We start from the raw sequence: 16,352 nt of genomic DNA on the forward strand, positions 1-16,352 counted from the left end.
TCCCGGTGGGATGCGGGCGGCGGGGCTTCCGCAGCCCTGGACACGGCGGAGGCACCGGGGCTCCTTTTTCCCGGTGTCACCGAGACGGTCCAGGCAGCACCACGGGTTGCAGGGAGGGTCTGTCCCCGGTGCTCCCCGGTGGCTGCCCAGCTGCGGGGGCGCGGGCTGGACGCCACGGGGATGGGCGCGGGGGCGGGCAGGCGGGGGCGGGGACGGCCGGGACGCCCCGGCGGCCCCGTGTGATGCGGAGCGCGGCAGTGGCGGCGGCAGCGGCGCGGCCCTTCCCGGCGGAGCGCCGCGGTCCGGTGCGGGGCCGCCCCGCCGGGATCCCGGGGGCTTCGGTGGGTGCTGCCGGGCATGTCCGCCCCGGCGCAGCCCGCCGCTCCCGGCTCCTTTCAGGTGAGCGGGCCGGAGCCTTCCCGGCGGCCGCGGGTCCGGTGAGGCCCGGTTCGGTTCTGCCCGCAGCGCGGGGGCCGCCGGTAGCAGCGCAGCGGCGGGGCCGCGCCGCCCGGTGCCGCCCGGTGGTCACCAGCCGCCCCCGCCGCTCCCCCCGCAGAGCCCGCGGAGGCTCCCGAAGTGCAAGAGCCGTTTCAAGCGCTCGGACGGCAGCACCTCGTCCGACACCACCTCCAGCATCCTCCGCAGGCAGGTGAGCGGGCCGGCACCGGCACCGGGGCGGGGCAGCCCCGCCAGCCCCAGCCCCCCCTCCGCGGCTCGCTCCCGGGGGCGGCGGCTGCGGCTCTGCATTAAGGCACGGACCGGGGGGGGGAGCGGCCGAGCTCCTGCACCCCAACCCCCGCACCAGGGGGACCCGGGCGGTCGCCCCCGCCCCGCCGCTCCCCCGGGACCGGAGCTGGGCACCGGGCACCGGTAGCACCGCAACAGCCGCTCCCCACGGCTAAAAATAGCGAGTGCTGCGTCAGGGCCGGGCCGGCCGCCGGGTACCGGCACTGCGGCGCCGGGGGGGGCAGGGGGAGGCCCCGGGGAAACTGAGGCAGCGGGGGGGAAATGGGGCGGGGGGGTCTGCTGTGCCGCCCGGGCGGTCCATCAGCCGGCACGGAGCTGCCTTCCCACGCTGCCCAGGGGGGCACGGACCCACTCGCCCGACCCGGTTCACCGCGGCCCCAGTGGCGCCCCCCGGCCCGGCCGCAGACGGGCGAGCGGGTGCCGGGGCGGCCCCGCGGGAGGCGGCGGGGTCCGCTAGTGGCGGTCCCGGGAGGTGCAGAGCGGCCTGAGCGTCCCGTTTCCCTCCCAGGGCAGCACTTGCCCTCCCGGCACCCACGGGGACCCTTCGCCCCGGCCCCGCTCCCGGCGTGGCCGCTTCAGCACCTCGGAGAGGGCCCGGCCCGGCCCCGCTGCGCTGCCCGGTACCGGTGCCGGTGCCGGTGCCGGCGCTGCCCGGAGCCCCCGCCCTGCCGAGCGCTGCCCCGCGGCTCCCGCTTTGGGCCGAAGGCGGCCCAGGCCGGTCCCGCCGGTGCCCGTCCCGCTGCGCGGGAACGGGGCGGGCCGGGCCGGTCCCTCGGGGCCTGCCGCTGCCCCCCTCCTCGGGGGCGGGGGGGACGCGGCGGGGGGGCGGGAGCGGCTCCAGCCCCGCCGCAGGCCTCGCCCTGCAGACGGGGCTGCTACCGGCTCGGGGCAGGACGGGGGCCGCCGCACCGGAGCATGGAGGTACCCACGGGGACCGCCCGCCGCCGCCCCGGGACCACCGGCCGCGGGCGCCGGGGAGCGGGACGGCCCCCCCCGTCCATGCCTCCTGCAAGGACCCGCTCCCCCTTTGCAAACTAACCCTCCTCCCCCGGGAGCTGCCCTGAGGCCCCGTCGCGGTGCACCGCACCGGGGCCGCTCGGGGTCCCCGGCTGCCCGTGCAGCCCCCCCGGGGGTCCCATCGGAGAGGGGCCGGAGCCCCTCGTCAGTCCCGGAAGGGGGAACCGCGACCCCCAATTCCCCCCTTGCCCCCCCCCAGCGGCAGAGCCGGCGGGGGCGGCTCCGTGCGGCCCGGGGGGGGCGGCGGGAGGCGGGGGCGGGGAGGGGCGGGGAGGGACGGCGGCGGCGCGGCGGAGCGGGCAGGGCCAGCCGGAGCCCGAGCCGCAGCCGGAGCCGGTACCGGAGCCGGGCGGCGGGGCGCGGGCGGTTCGGCTCGGCTCGCCCCGTCTATGTCGTTTTCTGACTCCAGCGCTACCTTCCTGCTCAACGAGGTACCGGCCCCGGTACCGGGGGGGCCGTGCCCGGGGGACCGCGGTCGGGGGTGGGGAGGGCTGCGCCCCGGGGGCGGTGATTGCGCACCGGAGGCCGTGCCCGGTCGGGGGGTGCTTGGCCGTGCCCGGTGCAGGGGTTCGTGCCCGGCGCGGGGGGGCTCTGCTGCCCCCCGGCCCTTTGTTTCCCCGTTGCCGCCGCTGGTCTCGCCCCCCCCGGCAGGTGCCGCTGAGCCCCGGGAGCGGAACCGGGCGTGGGGGGGACCACGGCCCCCATGGCCGGGGACCCCGCGGGGACCGGGGGCTGAATAGGGGGAGTCATATGGGAGGGGGGGCGCGCTGGAGATGTTGTACTGGGAGGCCATGCTGGGGGTACTGGGGGGTTGGGGAAGATGCTCAGGGGGCGGTGACGATGCCGGGGGGGCCGTGCTGGGGAGGCCATGTTGCGGGGGGCCATGCTGGGAAACCATATTGCCTACGGTGGGGAGCGGGGGCCCAGCCCCCCCCGATGGGAGCGAGGTGGGGTGTGCAGGTTGGGGGAGCCCATGTGCCGGGGGGCAGGTGCTGTTCAGCATCGCTGAGCTCAGCCCGGCAGGGCCTGGGGGCCTCGGGGGGGGGGCCCGGGGGGGCTCAGCAGCATCCAGGGACCTATAAATATTTCACCGCAGCTTCTGCGCCTGTTCCGGGCGCAGCAGGAGATGGGTAATTACCAGCGGGTGGGGGGGCTGGCGGGGGGGCTGCACCGAGCACCCGCTGGGCACCCCAGCGTGGGGGCGGCTGCGGCAGGACCACAACCCGGGGGGGATAGGGACCCCTGTCCCCAGGCTGGGACTGCAGGGGTCTCCCCCCGATGGCTCCCCCAGCACCCCCTCTTTGCGGGGTCTCCGCAGCCCCCCGGCACTCAGCCCCGTCCCCCCAGGGCTCGGCGGACTCCTACACCAGCCGCCCGTCCCTGGACTCCGACGTGTCCCTGGACGAGGACCGCGAGGGCGCCCGGCGCGAGGTGGAGAGCCAGGCCCAGCAGCAGCTCGAGAGGGCCAAGGTACTGGGTAGGGGGGGCACCGGGGTGGGGCTGGCGGGGCCCGGGGGTGCTGACCCCCCCCCTCCATCCCCAGCACAAGCCGGTCGCCTTCGCCGTGCGCACCAATGTCAGCTACTGCGGGGCGCTGGACGAGGAGTGCCCGGTGCAGGGAGCCGCCATCAACTTTGAAGCCAAAGATTTCCTGCACATCAAGGAGGTGAGTTGGGTGCTGGGGGAATGGGGGGGGGGTCAGGGTCATGGACCCCCCCCTCCCAGCCTCAGCCCTGCCCTGTCCTCGCCCAGAAATACAGCAATGACTGGTGGATCGGGCGCCTAGTGAAGGAGGGGGGGGACATCGCCTTCATCCCCAGCCCCCAGCGCCTGGAAGCCATGAGGCTCAAGCAGGAGCAGAAAGCCAGGTAGGAACCAGCCCCCCCATACCCCCCCCCGGCCCCCCCGGTGCTTGCTCACCCCGCTCCTCCCCAGGAGAGCTGGCAACGCCTCGGGCCTCGGCGACAGCGGGAGCCGGCGATCGCCTCCCCCCTCCTTAGGTAAGGGCAGGTCCTGGCCCACGGGGATCCGGGGGGGTCCTGGGGGGGCCCCTCTTGGCTGTCACCAACCTCTGTCTCTCCTCTCCCCAAGCCAAACAGAAGCAGAAGCAGGTGAGTCCCGGGTGCAGGGGGAGATGGGGAGGGGGCCGCAGGCAGAGGGCCCCTCTTCCACCACTTTTGGGGCTGGGGGGACTCCAGGCTGCTGGGGTTCTCTGGAATAGGTGGGGACGGGAGCGCAGGGGGTGACGTGTCCCTGTGTCCCCCCTGCAGACACAGCACATCCCGCCCTACGACGTGGTCCCCTCCATGCGGCCCGTGGTGCTGGTGGGGCCCTCGCTGAAAGGATATGAGGTACTGGGGGGTGAAATGGGGGGGGCAGAGAGGGTGTCCCCCCAGGGTGGTGGCCGGTGGCCCGTCCCGTGCCGTGCCAGGCAGATGGCGGGGCCGAGGGCGGCTGGCAGGGCGCCGGTGGCTGCCACCTCCCCGCCGCTCCATCTGCCGCGCTCCCCCCGGCTCACGGCGCCGCGGCCCCGCCGCAGGTCACCGACATGATGCAGAAAGCTCTCTTCGACTTCCTCAAGCACAGATTTGACGGCAGGTGAGGTTCCCCACCACCGGGACCACCCCCCCAAAGACCAGGGGGGGGTACCAGGTCCCCAGCGCCGTCCCTCTGCCCCCCAGGATCTCCATCACCCACATCACGGCCGATCTGTCCCTGGCCAAGCGCTCCATCCTCAACAACCTGGGCAAACAGGCCATCCTGGAGCGCTCCACCACCCGCTCCAGCATCGGTGAGGGGCCGCGCTCCCCCCAGGGCCTGGGGACCCCCCCAGGGCCAGCCCAGCCTGACCCCGTGTCCCCCCAGCCGAGGTGCAGAGCGAGATCGAGCGCATCTTCGAGCTGGCCAAGTCCCTGCAGCTGGTGGTGCTGGACGCCGACACCATCAACCACCCGGCTCAGCTGGCCAAGACCTCCCTGGCTCCCATCATCGTCTACGTCAAGGTGTCCTCGCCCAAGGTGAGGGCTGACGGTGGTTCTGGGGGGCCCTGGCCGCCCCCGCGGTGCTGTCACCCCCCTCTGCCCCCCCCAGGTCCTGCAGCGGCTCATCAAGTCCCGCGGGAAGTCCCAGGTGAAGCACCTCAACGTGCAGATGATGGCGGCCGACAAGCTGGTGCAGTGTCCCCCGGTGAGCCAGGGGGGGTTCCCTGTGGACACCCCGGGGGTCCCCGAGCCACCCTGACCCCCCCCGCCTCTCACCGCCCCCCAGGAGCTCTTCGATGTGATCCTGGACGAGAACCAGCTGGAAGACGCCTGTGAGCACCTGGCCGAGTACCTGGAGGTGTACTGGCGCGCCACCCACCACCCCCCGCACGCCCCCCACGCCGTCCCTTCGCCCACCGGCCTCCCGGGCCTGCAGGTACCCCCGCACCCCCCCTCGCTCCCCAGGGTGGCCGGCACAGGGGTGCACGGGGTGGGGGGGCCCCAGCGCCGCCCGCCGCCCCCAGCGCCGCCCCTGCCCGCAGAGCCAGCTGGGGGAGCGGGGGGAGCACTCGCCGCTGGAGCACGACAGCCTGATGCCCTCGGACGAGGCCGGGGAGACCTCACCCCAGCCCTGGGGGGCCACGTCCCAGCGCAGCTCCCGGCACCTGGAGGAAGAGGAGGAGGAGGAGTACGGGGACCCCTACCCCGACATCTACCAGCCCCACCGGCACCACAACAGCGGGCTGCAGGGCCCCCCCGCGCCCGATCGCCAAAGCGAGCGCAACCACGACAGGAACTGGCAGCGCGGGCGGCCCTGGGCCAAGGACAGCTATTAGGGGTGGGGAGGGCGGGGGGGGGGACACGGCTGGGAACCGGCCCCCCCCCCCCTCCCTGGGCGCTCCCCCCTCGCCCCAGCCCCGCGCTGGGGCTGCTCAGACAATCTCCCTCTCTCGGGGAATCTCCTCCGCACCGGCAGCTTCCTCGCGCCCGACCCCCCCGGGCACGTCTTCAGCCATAAGCACGGGGGGGGGGCGGTGGCCAGGACACCCCAGGACACCCCCCCAGCTCCGGGGGGGGGGGGGGGGCCACATGCCTTCTCCCTGCCTCAGTTTCCCCACCTGGCCCCCGCATCGCAGTCTCATTCCCCGCAGCACAGCTGCCATAACCAGAGGGTGCCTCCACCCCAAAACCACCAGGTAATGGCGGGGGGGGGGGGACAGTTTTAGAGCATCCCCCATCCCACGCAGACCCGAGGAAGAAGGGGAAGGCGCCCGTCCCCCCCGCCAGGGCCTGTCCCCTCCCCTGCCCCTGCATGGGACCCCCGGGAGGAGGGGGCCGCACCAGTCGCTTCGCTCTGCACCAATTTCCCCCCCGCCCTGGTCACTGCAGCCAAACCGCTTCCCCCGCCCAGGGATGGGGACAGAGGGGGGGGCGGCCAGACCCTGCATGGGGGGGGCTGCTCCTCACCTGCACTCGCTGCCCCCTCCCCGCTGCTGTCACCGCATGTCACCGCACAGTCCTGTAAATACGGCGCCCACCGCCCTCGGTGGGGGGGTCCCAGTGCTGGGCCGACCCCCCCCCCTTCGCAGGGAGCTGGCGTGGGGGGGGGCAAAGGTGGGGGCCACAGATTTGTTATAATTTCTTTTGTAGAAAGCACCGATTTCCCTGTAACCAGTTTCAGAAACACAAGAGTGCTCGGAAGCATCTGTGTCTGTGGTGGGGGGGACAGGGGACACCAGCACAGGGACGTGGCGCTGGGGGGGGGCGCTGAGTACCCAAAATCTGCTGGCACCTCTGGGAGGCGGCACCAGAGAAGGGAGAACAGGCAGAGGCGACGTCGGGCACCGCGGCTGCGGGTTTATTCCCACAGCCCGGAATTGCAGCTAAAAAAGGAACAAGAACGCAACTCCCGGGACAGCCCTGCACAAAAACCAGCGTGTGAACCCAGCGCCCGCCCTGCCCCAAAACTGGTGGGGAGGGGGCTTGGGAGAACAGGAGGGACGTTTCGGGACAGTCCCAGCCCCAGTCTCTGCTGTCCGCAGCTCCGGCTGCACGAGGGGCTGGGAAAAGAGCGGCCGGCAAAGTCCTGACAACCCCAAAGGGGCGACGGAGAAGGGGCCGCGGGGGCTCAGGCGAAGATGGTTTCCTCCCGCCGCTTCTTGGTGAGGATGGTGCCGGGTTTGTGCTGCGCGTCGGGGTGGTTGGCCAGCTCGGGCGGGCAGGAGGACACGGGGCTCTCCAGGATCGCCTGCTTCAGGTCGTAGAACACGGTGGAATCCTCCTTGGTGAGGAAGGTGATGGCGACTCCGCTCTTCCCCGCTCGGCCCGTCCGCCCGATGCGGTGGATGTAATCTGGAGGGGATCGCGGAATCAGAGAAGGGGTTGGGTTGAGGGGACCTTCAAATGTCACCTTATGCCATGAGCAGGGACATCTTCAGCAGCTCAGGGTGCTCAGAGCCCCGTCCAGCCTGGCCTGGGATGTCTCCAGGGATGCTTCATCCACCACCTCTCTGGCCAACCTGGGCCAGGCTCTCACCACCCTCAGGACCAACATTATCCTTATTACCCAGCCCAAATCTCTCCTCTCTTAGTTTAAAACCATCACCCCTTGTCCTATCACAACAGGCCCTGCTCAAAAGTCTGTCCCCATCTTTCTTCAGGCCCCTTTTAAGCACTGAAAGGCCGCACTAAGGTCTCCCCGGAGCTTCTCTTCCCAGCTGAACACCCCAACTCTCTCAGCCGTTCCTCCCCCAGAGCTGCTCCAGCCTCGCATCATTTCTGCGGCTCCTCTGGCCCCTCTCCAGCAGGTCCAGGTCTGTCCTGTGCTCAGGACCCCAGAGCTGGACGCGGTGCCCGGGGGGTCTCACAGAGCGGAGCAGAGGGGACAATCCCCTCCCTGCACCTGCTGCCCACGGGGCTGGGGATGCAGCCCAGGGTACCACTGATCTGGTGCCAGCACATCACCGGCAGGGTCAGGCAGCTCCAACTCACCCTCGATGTTCTTGGCCATGTCATAGTTGACAACCATGGAGACGTCGTGGATGTCGATCCCGCGACCGGCCACGTCCGTGGCCACCAGGATGTCCTTGGCCCCGGCCTTCAGGTTGGAGAGCGCGAACTCCCGCTGCTCCTGGCCTTTGCCGCCGTGCAGGGTGCAGGCGTTGTACTGCGGGACAAGGGCGGGTTAGCGGGGGGCTGAGCCGTGTTTTGGGGTCCCCACCCACCAGCCCAGACGACTCACCCCCATCTTCTCCAGGGATTTTGCCAGCACGTCGCAGCCCTTCTTCTGGTTGACGAAGATGATGATGGGGGGGTCGAAGCCCTGTTCCAGGATGGCCAACAGCTTCTTCCTGTTGGGGGGAGGACAATGGTGCAAGAGGCTGTGGGAACCCCCCCCTACTCACCAGAATCCCCTCTCTACGATCACCCTCGCCCCCAAAATACCCCAGACCACCTGAAAACCCCCCCTCCGCACCTCTTCTCCGACTCCGACATCAGGAAGACCTTCTGCTCCACCCTCTCGTGCGGTTTGCCGGCGGAGCCGATGTAAACCACGGCGGGCCGCCGGAGGTAGCTGCGGGCCAGGCGCTCCACCGCCGGCGGCATGGTGGCCGTGAACATGACGGTCTGCGGGACAACGGGCAGTGAGCGACATCCCCCGTGGGGCAGGAATGCGGCTGCCACCCCCTTAGCCTGCTCTCCAAAGCCCCACATTGTCCCCTCCCCATCCCTGGCCCTGGGGGAGCACACACAGCGACACGAGTGACAGAACGAGGGGACAACGGCCTCGAGTTGGGAACAATTCCTTCCCCAAAGGGCTGTGGGGCATTGAACAGGCTGCCCAGGGCGGTGCTGGAGTCACCATCCCTAGAGGGTTGGACAGACAGACATGAGGTTCTCAGGACATGGGGCAGTGCCGGGGTGGGGACGGTTGGACTCAATCTTAATGGTCTTTTCTAATATAAATGATTCTGCGATTCTCTGATTCTTCCAACCAAAATGGTTCTACGATGTGCTGGGTCTCCTGCCTGCACCCACCTGCCTGTACTTGTGTTTCCCCGACTCAAAGTTGGCCAACATCTTCTCCGGGTCCTCGGCCTCGTCCGTGTCGGGTTTTTGGTTGGTGACAGGCATGTGCTCCAGGATTTTCTGCACGTCGGGCTCGAAGCCCATGTCGATCATTCGATCCGCCTCGTCCAGCACCACGTAGGTGCAGCGGCTCAGCACCAGGTACCGGTTCTCCAGCACGTCGATGAGACGCCCCGGTGTGGCGATGACGATCTGGGGGGTGCCAGGAGGGTCAGTGACCGCAGCGCGGGGTGAACCTGCTCCCCCCAGGCCCCCAGTGCCCTCCCCAGGAGCTGCCGCTCACCTCGCAGCCCATGCGGAGGCGGAAGCCTTGGTCCTCGCGGGAGATGCCTCCAATCACAGCCACTGTGCGGATGCCCAGAGGTTTCCCAAATTTGATGGTTTCCTCCTCAATCTGCTGGGCCAGCTCTCGGGTGGGGGCCAAAATGATGGCGTAGGGACCCTGGTCCGACTCCTCAATCCTGTGGCAGGGCACAGCCGTGTCACCCACAGTGCCGCCCCCTCCCCGCAGCGTCCCCCTGCCTCGCGTCGCACCCACCGGTCGATTTTGGGCAGCGTGGTGATCCACACCAGCAGCGGGATCAGGAATGCCGCCGTCTTGCCGCTGCCGGTCTCGGCCACGCCGATGATGTCGCGGTTCTGCAGGCCGATGGGGATGGCCTGGCGCTGGATGGGGGTGGGCTCCTGGCGAGGGGAGCGGCACATTTAGGAGCAGAACTTCCCCTCCTCGCCCCCCCAAAGACCTGACCCCACGAGCCGGCCCTTTCCCCTCCATCCAGCCCCCCAGCGCTGTCGGGGTTTGCCGGCAGCAGCCCCCCCGCCCCGTGCCCACCTTGTAGCCACACTTGTCGATGACCTCCAGGATGTGGGGGGGCAGGGACGAGTCCTTCCAGGAGCGGATGGGGTTGGGGATCTTGCCCCCCTTGGTGGTGATGCTGTAATCCTCACGGAAGATGCGCCAGTCCCTGTCCGTCATCTCGTCCAGCTTCTTCTGGGACCAGTGCCGGTCGTCCCAGCGCTGCTTGGCCTCCTTCTTCCGCAGCTTCCGCAGCCGGGCCCTGGGTGGGGGGCGAGGAAGGGGACACGGTTCACCCCGCATCTCTGGGGAGGCTGGAATTGTCCGTCACCGACCCGAGGGACACACTGCAGCCCAGAGCCCCCCCAGCTCCGCACCCCGGCCTGGCAGAGGCAGCATCAACCCAAACGCCCCTCGGCGCCCGCCCAGCTCTCCCACGTGCTCACTCCTCCTGCTCCTTCTCCTCCAGCGTCCGTCTCTTCTCCATCAGGTCCCCGTAGAAACGCGACTGTTCTCGTTTCTGCTGCTTCAGGTCGATCCCAGCGATGAAGCCCCGGCCCAGCAGCTGCACTTGGTGTCGCTCTTTGTACCTGGAGCGTAACGGGAGTGTTGGGGGCAGAGCTGGGGCTGCCCCGCACCCCCAGGGACACCCCCAACCCCACGGACACCCCCAGGGACACCCCCAGGGACAGCCCAGCGCTCACAGGGGGTTGTAGTCGATCGAGGTATCTTCCGAGGCGTCCCACTCGAAGACGAACTTGCGATCGTTCAGGTGCCGCGTACGCCTCCGCTTCTTCACCCCTCCCAGGTAACGCTCCTGTGGGTGGGAAAGGATCACGGGGGAGGAACCCGGATCCCTGGCCCCTCCACTATCCCCCCAGCCTGGCCCCTGGCTCTACCTTGATGGCGTGGAGCTCTTTGCTCTTGTCCTTCTCCTCTCGGATCTTCTGCCTGCCCTCCTCATCCTCCGTGCCGTTGGTCTCCCGCTCCATGCGCTCGCGGCGCTCCCTGCGCTCACGCTCCTGCGGGTCTTCTGGGGAGCAGGGGAAGGGTCTCAGAGCCAAGTGACCCCCTCTCAGGGCTGGGGGGGCGGCTCAGGGGGTCCTGCCTTACCCAGCATCTTTCTTCCCATCTCCTGGAACTGCTTCCTCTTCTTCCTCTCCTCCTCCAGCAGCCGCTGCCGCTCCTCCACCTCCTGCTGCCGCCGCCGCAGCGCCTCGGCCTCCCGCTCCGCCTTGGACAGGAACTTGGGCTGGGGGAGCAGAGGGGACGGCTCACATGGCGTCTGGCTCGCTGTTGGAGCTGCCCCAGGATGGGACCCCCCCCAAAAATATCCTCCTGTAGCGCAGGGAGAAGCCTTCTGCTCCTACCTTGGCTTCCGCCTCCTCCTCAGCCTTCTTCTTGGCCAGCAGCTCCTCCAAGGACAGGGGCTGCACCTGCGGACACGGGGCCGGGCCGTGAGCAGCCCCTGACAGGGACACTTCGCCTCACCAGAGCGTTTTAACCGCCCCCCGGGAGCCGTTCCCAGCCAAGCCCCCTCCTCCTCACCTTCTCCTTCTTCAGGGCGTTCTCCTCCTCCTCCTCCACTTTCCGTGAGTCCCGTTCCTTCCGGGACTTGGAGTCCTTCCCCCTGCTCGGGGATAAGCTTTCCAGAAAAACAAACAGAAATCAGCCACCAAACACAACCCCAGGGTCACCCCATGCCCACAGACCAGGGGAAACACATCCCCACCCTAAACAATTCCTCCAGGAAACAGCACTGGGGTGCTTATGGGAGAGCCGGGACAGCCCCAAAAGTGAGGGGGGTCACCTGGACCACTTCCTGTCCTTGTCCCGCCGGTGCCCATCCTTGTCCCGGTCACGGTCCTTCTTGTTGCGGTCCCGGTCGCGCTCCTTGTGCCGGCGATCCCTGCGGACACGGCAGTCACGGCACGGCCCCTGCCCAACCACCCACAGCCCAGCTCCGTGGGGCCATTAGGGACATGTAAGAGCGAAGGAGCTCTTCCTGAACAGGCTGGGGAGCCCCTGGAACACCCCTCACCTCTCTGTTGACTTGGACCGGGAGCGAGACCGCGACCGGCTGCCTCGTCTCCGCTCACGGGACCGGTGCCGCTTCCTGTCCTTGGCGGGGGAACCTTTGCGGTCCCGGTCGCGCTCCCGGTCGCGATCCCGGTCTCTGTCGGGGGAGCGGGAGCGTTTCCTCTCCTCTTTGGTAGGAGACGTGTCCCGGTCCTTCTTGTCTGCCAGTTCTCCGGCCATCTAGGAGGGAGAGGATCAGGGAGAGCTGGGGACGGGGGGACCCTGGGAGGGAGCGGGGAGGGCGGCAGGACCGGAGGGACCCGGGGAGAGCTGGGGGAAGCTGGGGAAGACAGCAGGGGGCTGTGGAGACCCGGGGAGGGAGCAGGGAGGGCTGGGAGAGCCGGGGGGAGCGCAGGGGGTCACCGGGAGAGAACAGGGAGGGCTGGGAGAGCCGGGGGGAGCGCGGGGGGTCACCGGGAGAGAACAGGGAGGGCTGGGAGAGCCGGGGGGAGCGCGGGGGGTCACCGGGAGAGAACAGGGAGGGCTGGGAGAGCCGGGGAGGGCGCAGGGGGTCACCGGGAGGGAACAGGGACGGTTGGGAGACCAGGCCGGGAAGCGCGGGGTCCCGGGCCGGGCACCGGGGTGGCTGCGCAGCCCCGGGGCTGAGGGACCCGCGGAGCCAGGCCTTGCCCTGGGTGCCCGGTGACGCGGTAGCGGGGCCCTCCAGCCCCCCAGGGGTCCCCGGGACCTTCCTGCGGGACAGCCCGGCGGCCGCCGGCCCCCCCGGCCCCGGCCCCGCTCCCCGCTCACCGCCGCCCGCAGGCCCGGGCCTCAGCGCCGCCCCGCCATGGCCGCCGCGGGGCACGCCGGGAAACAGCGGCGGACCCGCGCCGGAACTACAACTCCCGGCAGCCTCCGCGCGCCCCTGCGGAGCCGCAGCTCCGCCGCAACCCGCGGATCCCTCCGCCGCGCGTTGCCCCGACCCCGCGCACACCGAACCCCCGCGGGACCCCCCGTGTGCCACCCCCCCCCCCCCCCCCACAAGCTGGGGGTTATCGGCAGAGCCCAGGGCGGGGAAAACCCTTTCAGGGTGCCCAGGACCCCCCACCCCAGGGACTTCACCCTCTGCATCACCACCCACGGGTGACAGCACAGGTGGTGTCACCATCACCCTTCCCCACTAGCACTGGTAACACAGGAGAGACCCTAACAACCCCCCTCCTCGGCCTCCCCAAACCCAGGTTTGCCCCCCCCAATAGAGGACAAGGCACCTGCTGCATGTGGGGTGATGTTATATTTCTGATAATAAATAAGCTTTTTAATAACACTGACCATGGAACAGAGACACCCCCCAGACAGTCCATAAAACAGCCTCCCCCGCCCCCCCCCTCCTGCCAGGGTCCCCAGAGCCAAGCAGCAAATGAGGGATGGGGAGGGGGAAATGGGATGAGGCCACAGATGAGCCCCCCCCCAGGTTTTGGGGGCTGGGGAGCAACCCCCTCCCTGGGTGCCCTCCCAGATCTCCCCATGGCAGCTCCACAGGGGCTGCCCCCCAGACTGGGGGTGACAGGAGGGCAGCAGACACCCCCTCCTCCTTTTGGGGGGCTCCAGGGCCCCATCCAGCCCCCCACCCCATCCTGGGGACTCGAGGGGACCGGCAGCTTTGAGGAGGCGGGGGGGGGTACATTCACATCCCCCCCCCTTCACATGACAGAGCAGCTTTTTGCCTTTTCCTTCTTGAAGGTGGAGGAGATGAGCTCGGAGCGGCTGGGCAGGTGCAGGAGTCTCTTGGAGAGGCTGCGGGGGGGGCTGCGGGGGGGCTGCGGGGGGGCCCTGCTGAGGCAGATGCCGGACACGGTCCGGAAGATGCTGTGGACGCTCTTCTCCGAGGTGAAGGCCGAGCACTCCAGGTAGCTCTCGGCTCCCAGCTGCCTGGCGGCCACGCAGCCCTGAAACCACCCCACGTCAGGCTGCGGCACCCCAAAAAACCCCCCTGCCCCGACCCCCCCTGACTCCCCCCCCACCTGCTCGTAGGAGATGGGTGCCTGTTTCTGGTGGGACAGCCCTGAAACCCACCCCACGTCAGGCTGCGGCACCCCAAAAACCCCCCTGCCCCGACCCCCCCACGTTAGGCTGCGGCACCCCAAAAAACCCCCCTGCCCCGACCCCCGCCACGTCAGGCTGCAGCACCCCAAAAAACCCCCCTGCCCTGACCCCCCCCACGTCAGGCTGCGGCACCCCAAAAAACCCCCCTGCCCCGACCCCCCCCACGTCAGGCTGCGGCACCCCAAAAAACCCCCTGCCCCGACCCCCGCCACGTCAGGCTGCGGCACCCCAAAAAAACCCCCTGCCCCGACCCCCCCACATCAGGCTGTGGCACCCCAAAAAAAACCCCCTGCCCCGACCCCCCCCCCCGACTCCCCCCCCCACCTGCTCGTAGGAGATGGGTGCCTGTTTCTGGTGGGACAGCCCTGAAACCCACCCCACGTCAGGCTGCTGCACCCCAAAACCCCCCTGCCCCGACCCCCCCACGTTAGGCTGCGGCACCCCAAAAAACCCCCTGCCCCGACCCCCGCCACGTCAGGCTGCGGCACCCCAAAAAAACCCCCTGCCCCGACCCCCCCACGTCAGGCTGTGGCACCCCAAAAAACCCCCCTGCCCCGACCCCCCCCACGTCAGGCTGCTGCACCCCAAAAAACCCCCCTGCCCCGACCCCCCCCCACCTGCTCGTAGGAGATGGGTGCCTGTTTCTGGTGGGACAGCTCCATCAGGGTGCTCAGGTCTGTCCGCAGGTCTGTCTTGCAGCCGATGAGCAGCACCCGCGTGTTGGGGCAATAATCCAGGATTTCCGTCTTCCACTGAGGGGCGGGAATCACGGAGATGCACGAGGGGACCCCAAACCGCTGTCCCCCCTCCCCGCAGAGGTGCTGCCCCCCCCAGCTCTCACCTTCTTGGCCGCGCTGTCCAGGGTCTCAGGGCGGCTGATGTCGAAGCAGAGCAGGACGGCGTCCGAGTCGCTGTAGCAGAGGGGACGCACGTTGTCGTAGTAGGGAGAGCCTGGGAGAAAAGGGGGTGTCATGGCACGGCGCCTCCAAAAAGGGCCCAACCCCCCGGGCAGGAGGTGCTTGCGGAGCTGGAGGAGGGGAGGACACAGCTCTAGAGCCCCCCAAAAAGCCACCTCAGCTCCCTGCAACCCATTAACATCCCCATCGTCCCTAAGGAGGCAGCAGGAAATGGATCCCGTGGTGTTTATATAACAGCTGCCTCCCCATGTTGGGGACCCCCGGCAGGATGTGGGGGGGCTCCCACCCCCACAGGCTCCTCGGGGAGCTGGAGCCACCAGCACCGCACTGGGGACCGTGGGGGCCACGGTGCGTGGGGGCGCGGGGGCAGTGGGTGCCCCTCCGGGTGTGGGGGTGGCCGGGGTGTCCCCCCATCGCCACCTGCGACCCCCAAGGGCCTCGGAGGGTTTTGTAGCCCAGACGCTCCGTGCGCGGAATAGCAAAGAGGCTGCGCCAGCGCCATCGCCATAGCAACGCGGGGACCGCGGGTGGCGGGGACCCCCCCATGAAGGGGGGACACTGCAGCACCACGGCAGGGCTGCCCCAGCCCCCCCAGCCCTTGGGGGTGCCCAGGGAGAGGCAATACCAGGATGCTCCATTACCCCTCCCCAATTCTCAGCCCTGCAGGGAGGGTGCGGGGACCCCCCCAGCCCATACCCGACTGGGGGGCTCACACCGGTGTCAGGACCCTCTCCAGGAAGGGGCTCAGCCCTGTGTCCCCCCAGCCCGTGTCTGTGCCCCCCACAAGGGGCGAGTCCCCAGGGACTCCCTGACAGCCAGGCCCCCTGTGCCCCCCAGGGATCAAACCCCCACCGTGACCCACCCGCAGGTGTCCCCATTGCGGCCACCAAGTGCCTCCCCAGGGCTCCCCAAAGCCCAGGCTTGGCACCCTCATTGCAGCGCCCCAAGACCCTAAACCACCTTCCCCCAGCAAGCGCCGCCATCACCCCCCACCAGCTGCCCCCGCCCCGCTGCACCCCCGGTACCGGAGGGACCCCCCGCACCCCCGTGCATGCACCACCCCCCGGTACCGGAGGTGTCCCAGAGGCTCAGCTCCACCCGCTGCTCCTCGCTGGCCAGACACGCCGTGTAGTTCTCAAACACGGTGGGCACGTACGTCTGCAACAGCACCGAGAGCGTCAGCGCCCGGTCCCACTGCCGGTCCCCGGTGCCCGGTGCCGCTCCGGCTCACCTCGGGGTAGCAATCCTTGGCCAGCACCTGCAGCATGGCCGTCTTGCCGCACTGCACATCGCCCACCAGCACCAGCTTGCAGCGGGCCGGGGCGGCCGGTACCGGCCTCCGCTCCCGCATGGCGGCGGCGGCGGCGGCGCCGAGCGCGGCCCCTCCCGCCCCGCGCACCCACCGGCCCCGCGCCCGCCGCCGCAGCGCCCTTATATACCCCGCCGGCGCCGAGCCCCGCCCACGGCGGCTCCCGCCCGCCAATCGCCGCGGCGGCTCCAGGCACACCGGCCAATGGCGGAGAGGCGAGGGGATCACCAAGGACCGCCCCTCACGGTGCGAGGCCGTTCCTCCAAGCTAGGAGGCGCTTGTCTGTTCGCAGGCGGAAGTGGAGCCCTGCTCCCGCCCTGAATCGGAAGTGGCGGTTGCTAGGAGACCGGTGGGACGCCCGCCGCTGGGAC

The 16,352-nt window shown here is 69.8% G+C and overlaps 3 protein-coding genes across 4 annotated transcripts; 1 reads left to right on the forward strand and 2 right to left on the reverse strand.

Moving 5' to 3' along the window:
• Positions 1-2,061: 2,061 nt before the first annotated feature.
• Positions 2,062-6,423, forward strand: CACNB3 (calcium voltage-gated channel auxiliary subunit beta 3). The gene is made up of 13 exons (XM_082073764.1): positions 2,062-2,195; positions 3,112-3,234; positions 3,308-3,430; positions 3,517-3,632; positions 3,700-3,764; positions 3,856-3,875; positions 4,035-4,115; positions 4,304-4,362; positions 4,446-4,555; positions 4,630-4,781; positions 4,855-4,950; positions 5,032-5,181; positions 5,288-6,423. Exons 1-13 carry the CDS (start codon positions 2,154-2,156, stop codon positions 5,579-5,581), a joined length of 1,431 nt encoding a protein of 476 aa, XP_081929890.1. The 5' UTR covers positions 2,062-2,153; the 3' UTR covers positions 5,582-6,423.
• A 155-nt stretch (positions 6,424-6,578) lies between these two features.
• Positions 6,579-12,545, reverse strand: DDX23 (DEAD-box helicase 23). Of its 2 annotated transcripts, none has more exons than XM_082073763.1 (17): positions 12,460-12,545; positions 11,672-11,889; positions 11,441-11,539; positions 11,179-11,275; positions 11,001-11,066; positions 10,744-10,882; positions 10,530-10,660; positions 10,335-10,447; positions 10,077-10,220; positions 9,667-9,892; positions 9,373-9,518; positions 9,118-9,295; positions 8,784-9,026; positions 8,221-8,372; positions 7,987-8,095; positions 7,737-7,911; positions 6,579-7,097 (listed from the first exon to the last, which is right to left on the reverse strand). In XM_082073763.1, exons 2-17 carry the CDS (start codon positions 11,887-11,889, stop codon positions 6,874-6,876), a joined length of 2,460 nt encoding a protein of 819 aa, XP_081929889.1. In that variant the 5' UTR covers positions 12,460-12,545; the 3' UTR covers positions 6,579-6,873. The 2 variants fall into 2 exon arrangements, with proteins under 2 accessions (XP_081929889.1, XP_081929888.1); XM_082073762.1 differs by having other exon boundaries at positions 10,530-10,663.
• A 377-nt stretch (positions 12,546-12,922) lies between these two features.
• RND1 (Rho family GTPase 1) lies at positions 12,923-16,071 on the reverse strand. Its single transcript, XM_082073564.1, has 5 exons — positions 15,904-16,071; positions 15,743-15,830; positions 14,597-14,706; positions 14,373-14,507; positions 12,923-13,598 (listed from the first exon to the last, which is right to left on the reverse strand). The coding sequence occupies exons 1-5, from the start codon at positions 16,021-16,023 to the stop codon at positions 13,353-13,355; spliced, it is 699 nt and encodes a 232-aa protein (XP_081929690.1). The 5' UTR covers positions 16,024-16,071; the 3' UTR covers positions 12,923-13,352.
• Between the last annotated feature and the right edge of the window lie 281 nt (positions 16,072-16,352).

This window comes from Streptopelia decaocto, assembly GCF_964273445.1.
Source record: "Streptopelia decaocto genome assembly, chromosome: 27".
In the NCBI taxonomy this organism is placed as follows: Eukaryota; Metazoa; Chordata; class Aves; order Columbiformes; family Columbidae; genus Streptopelia; species Streptopelia decaocto.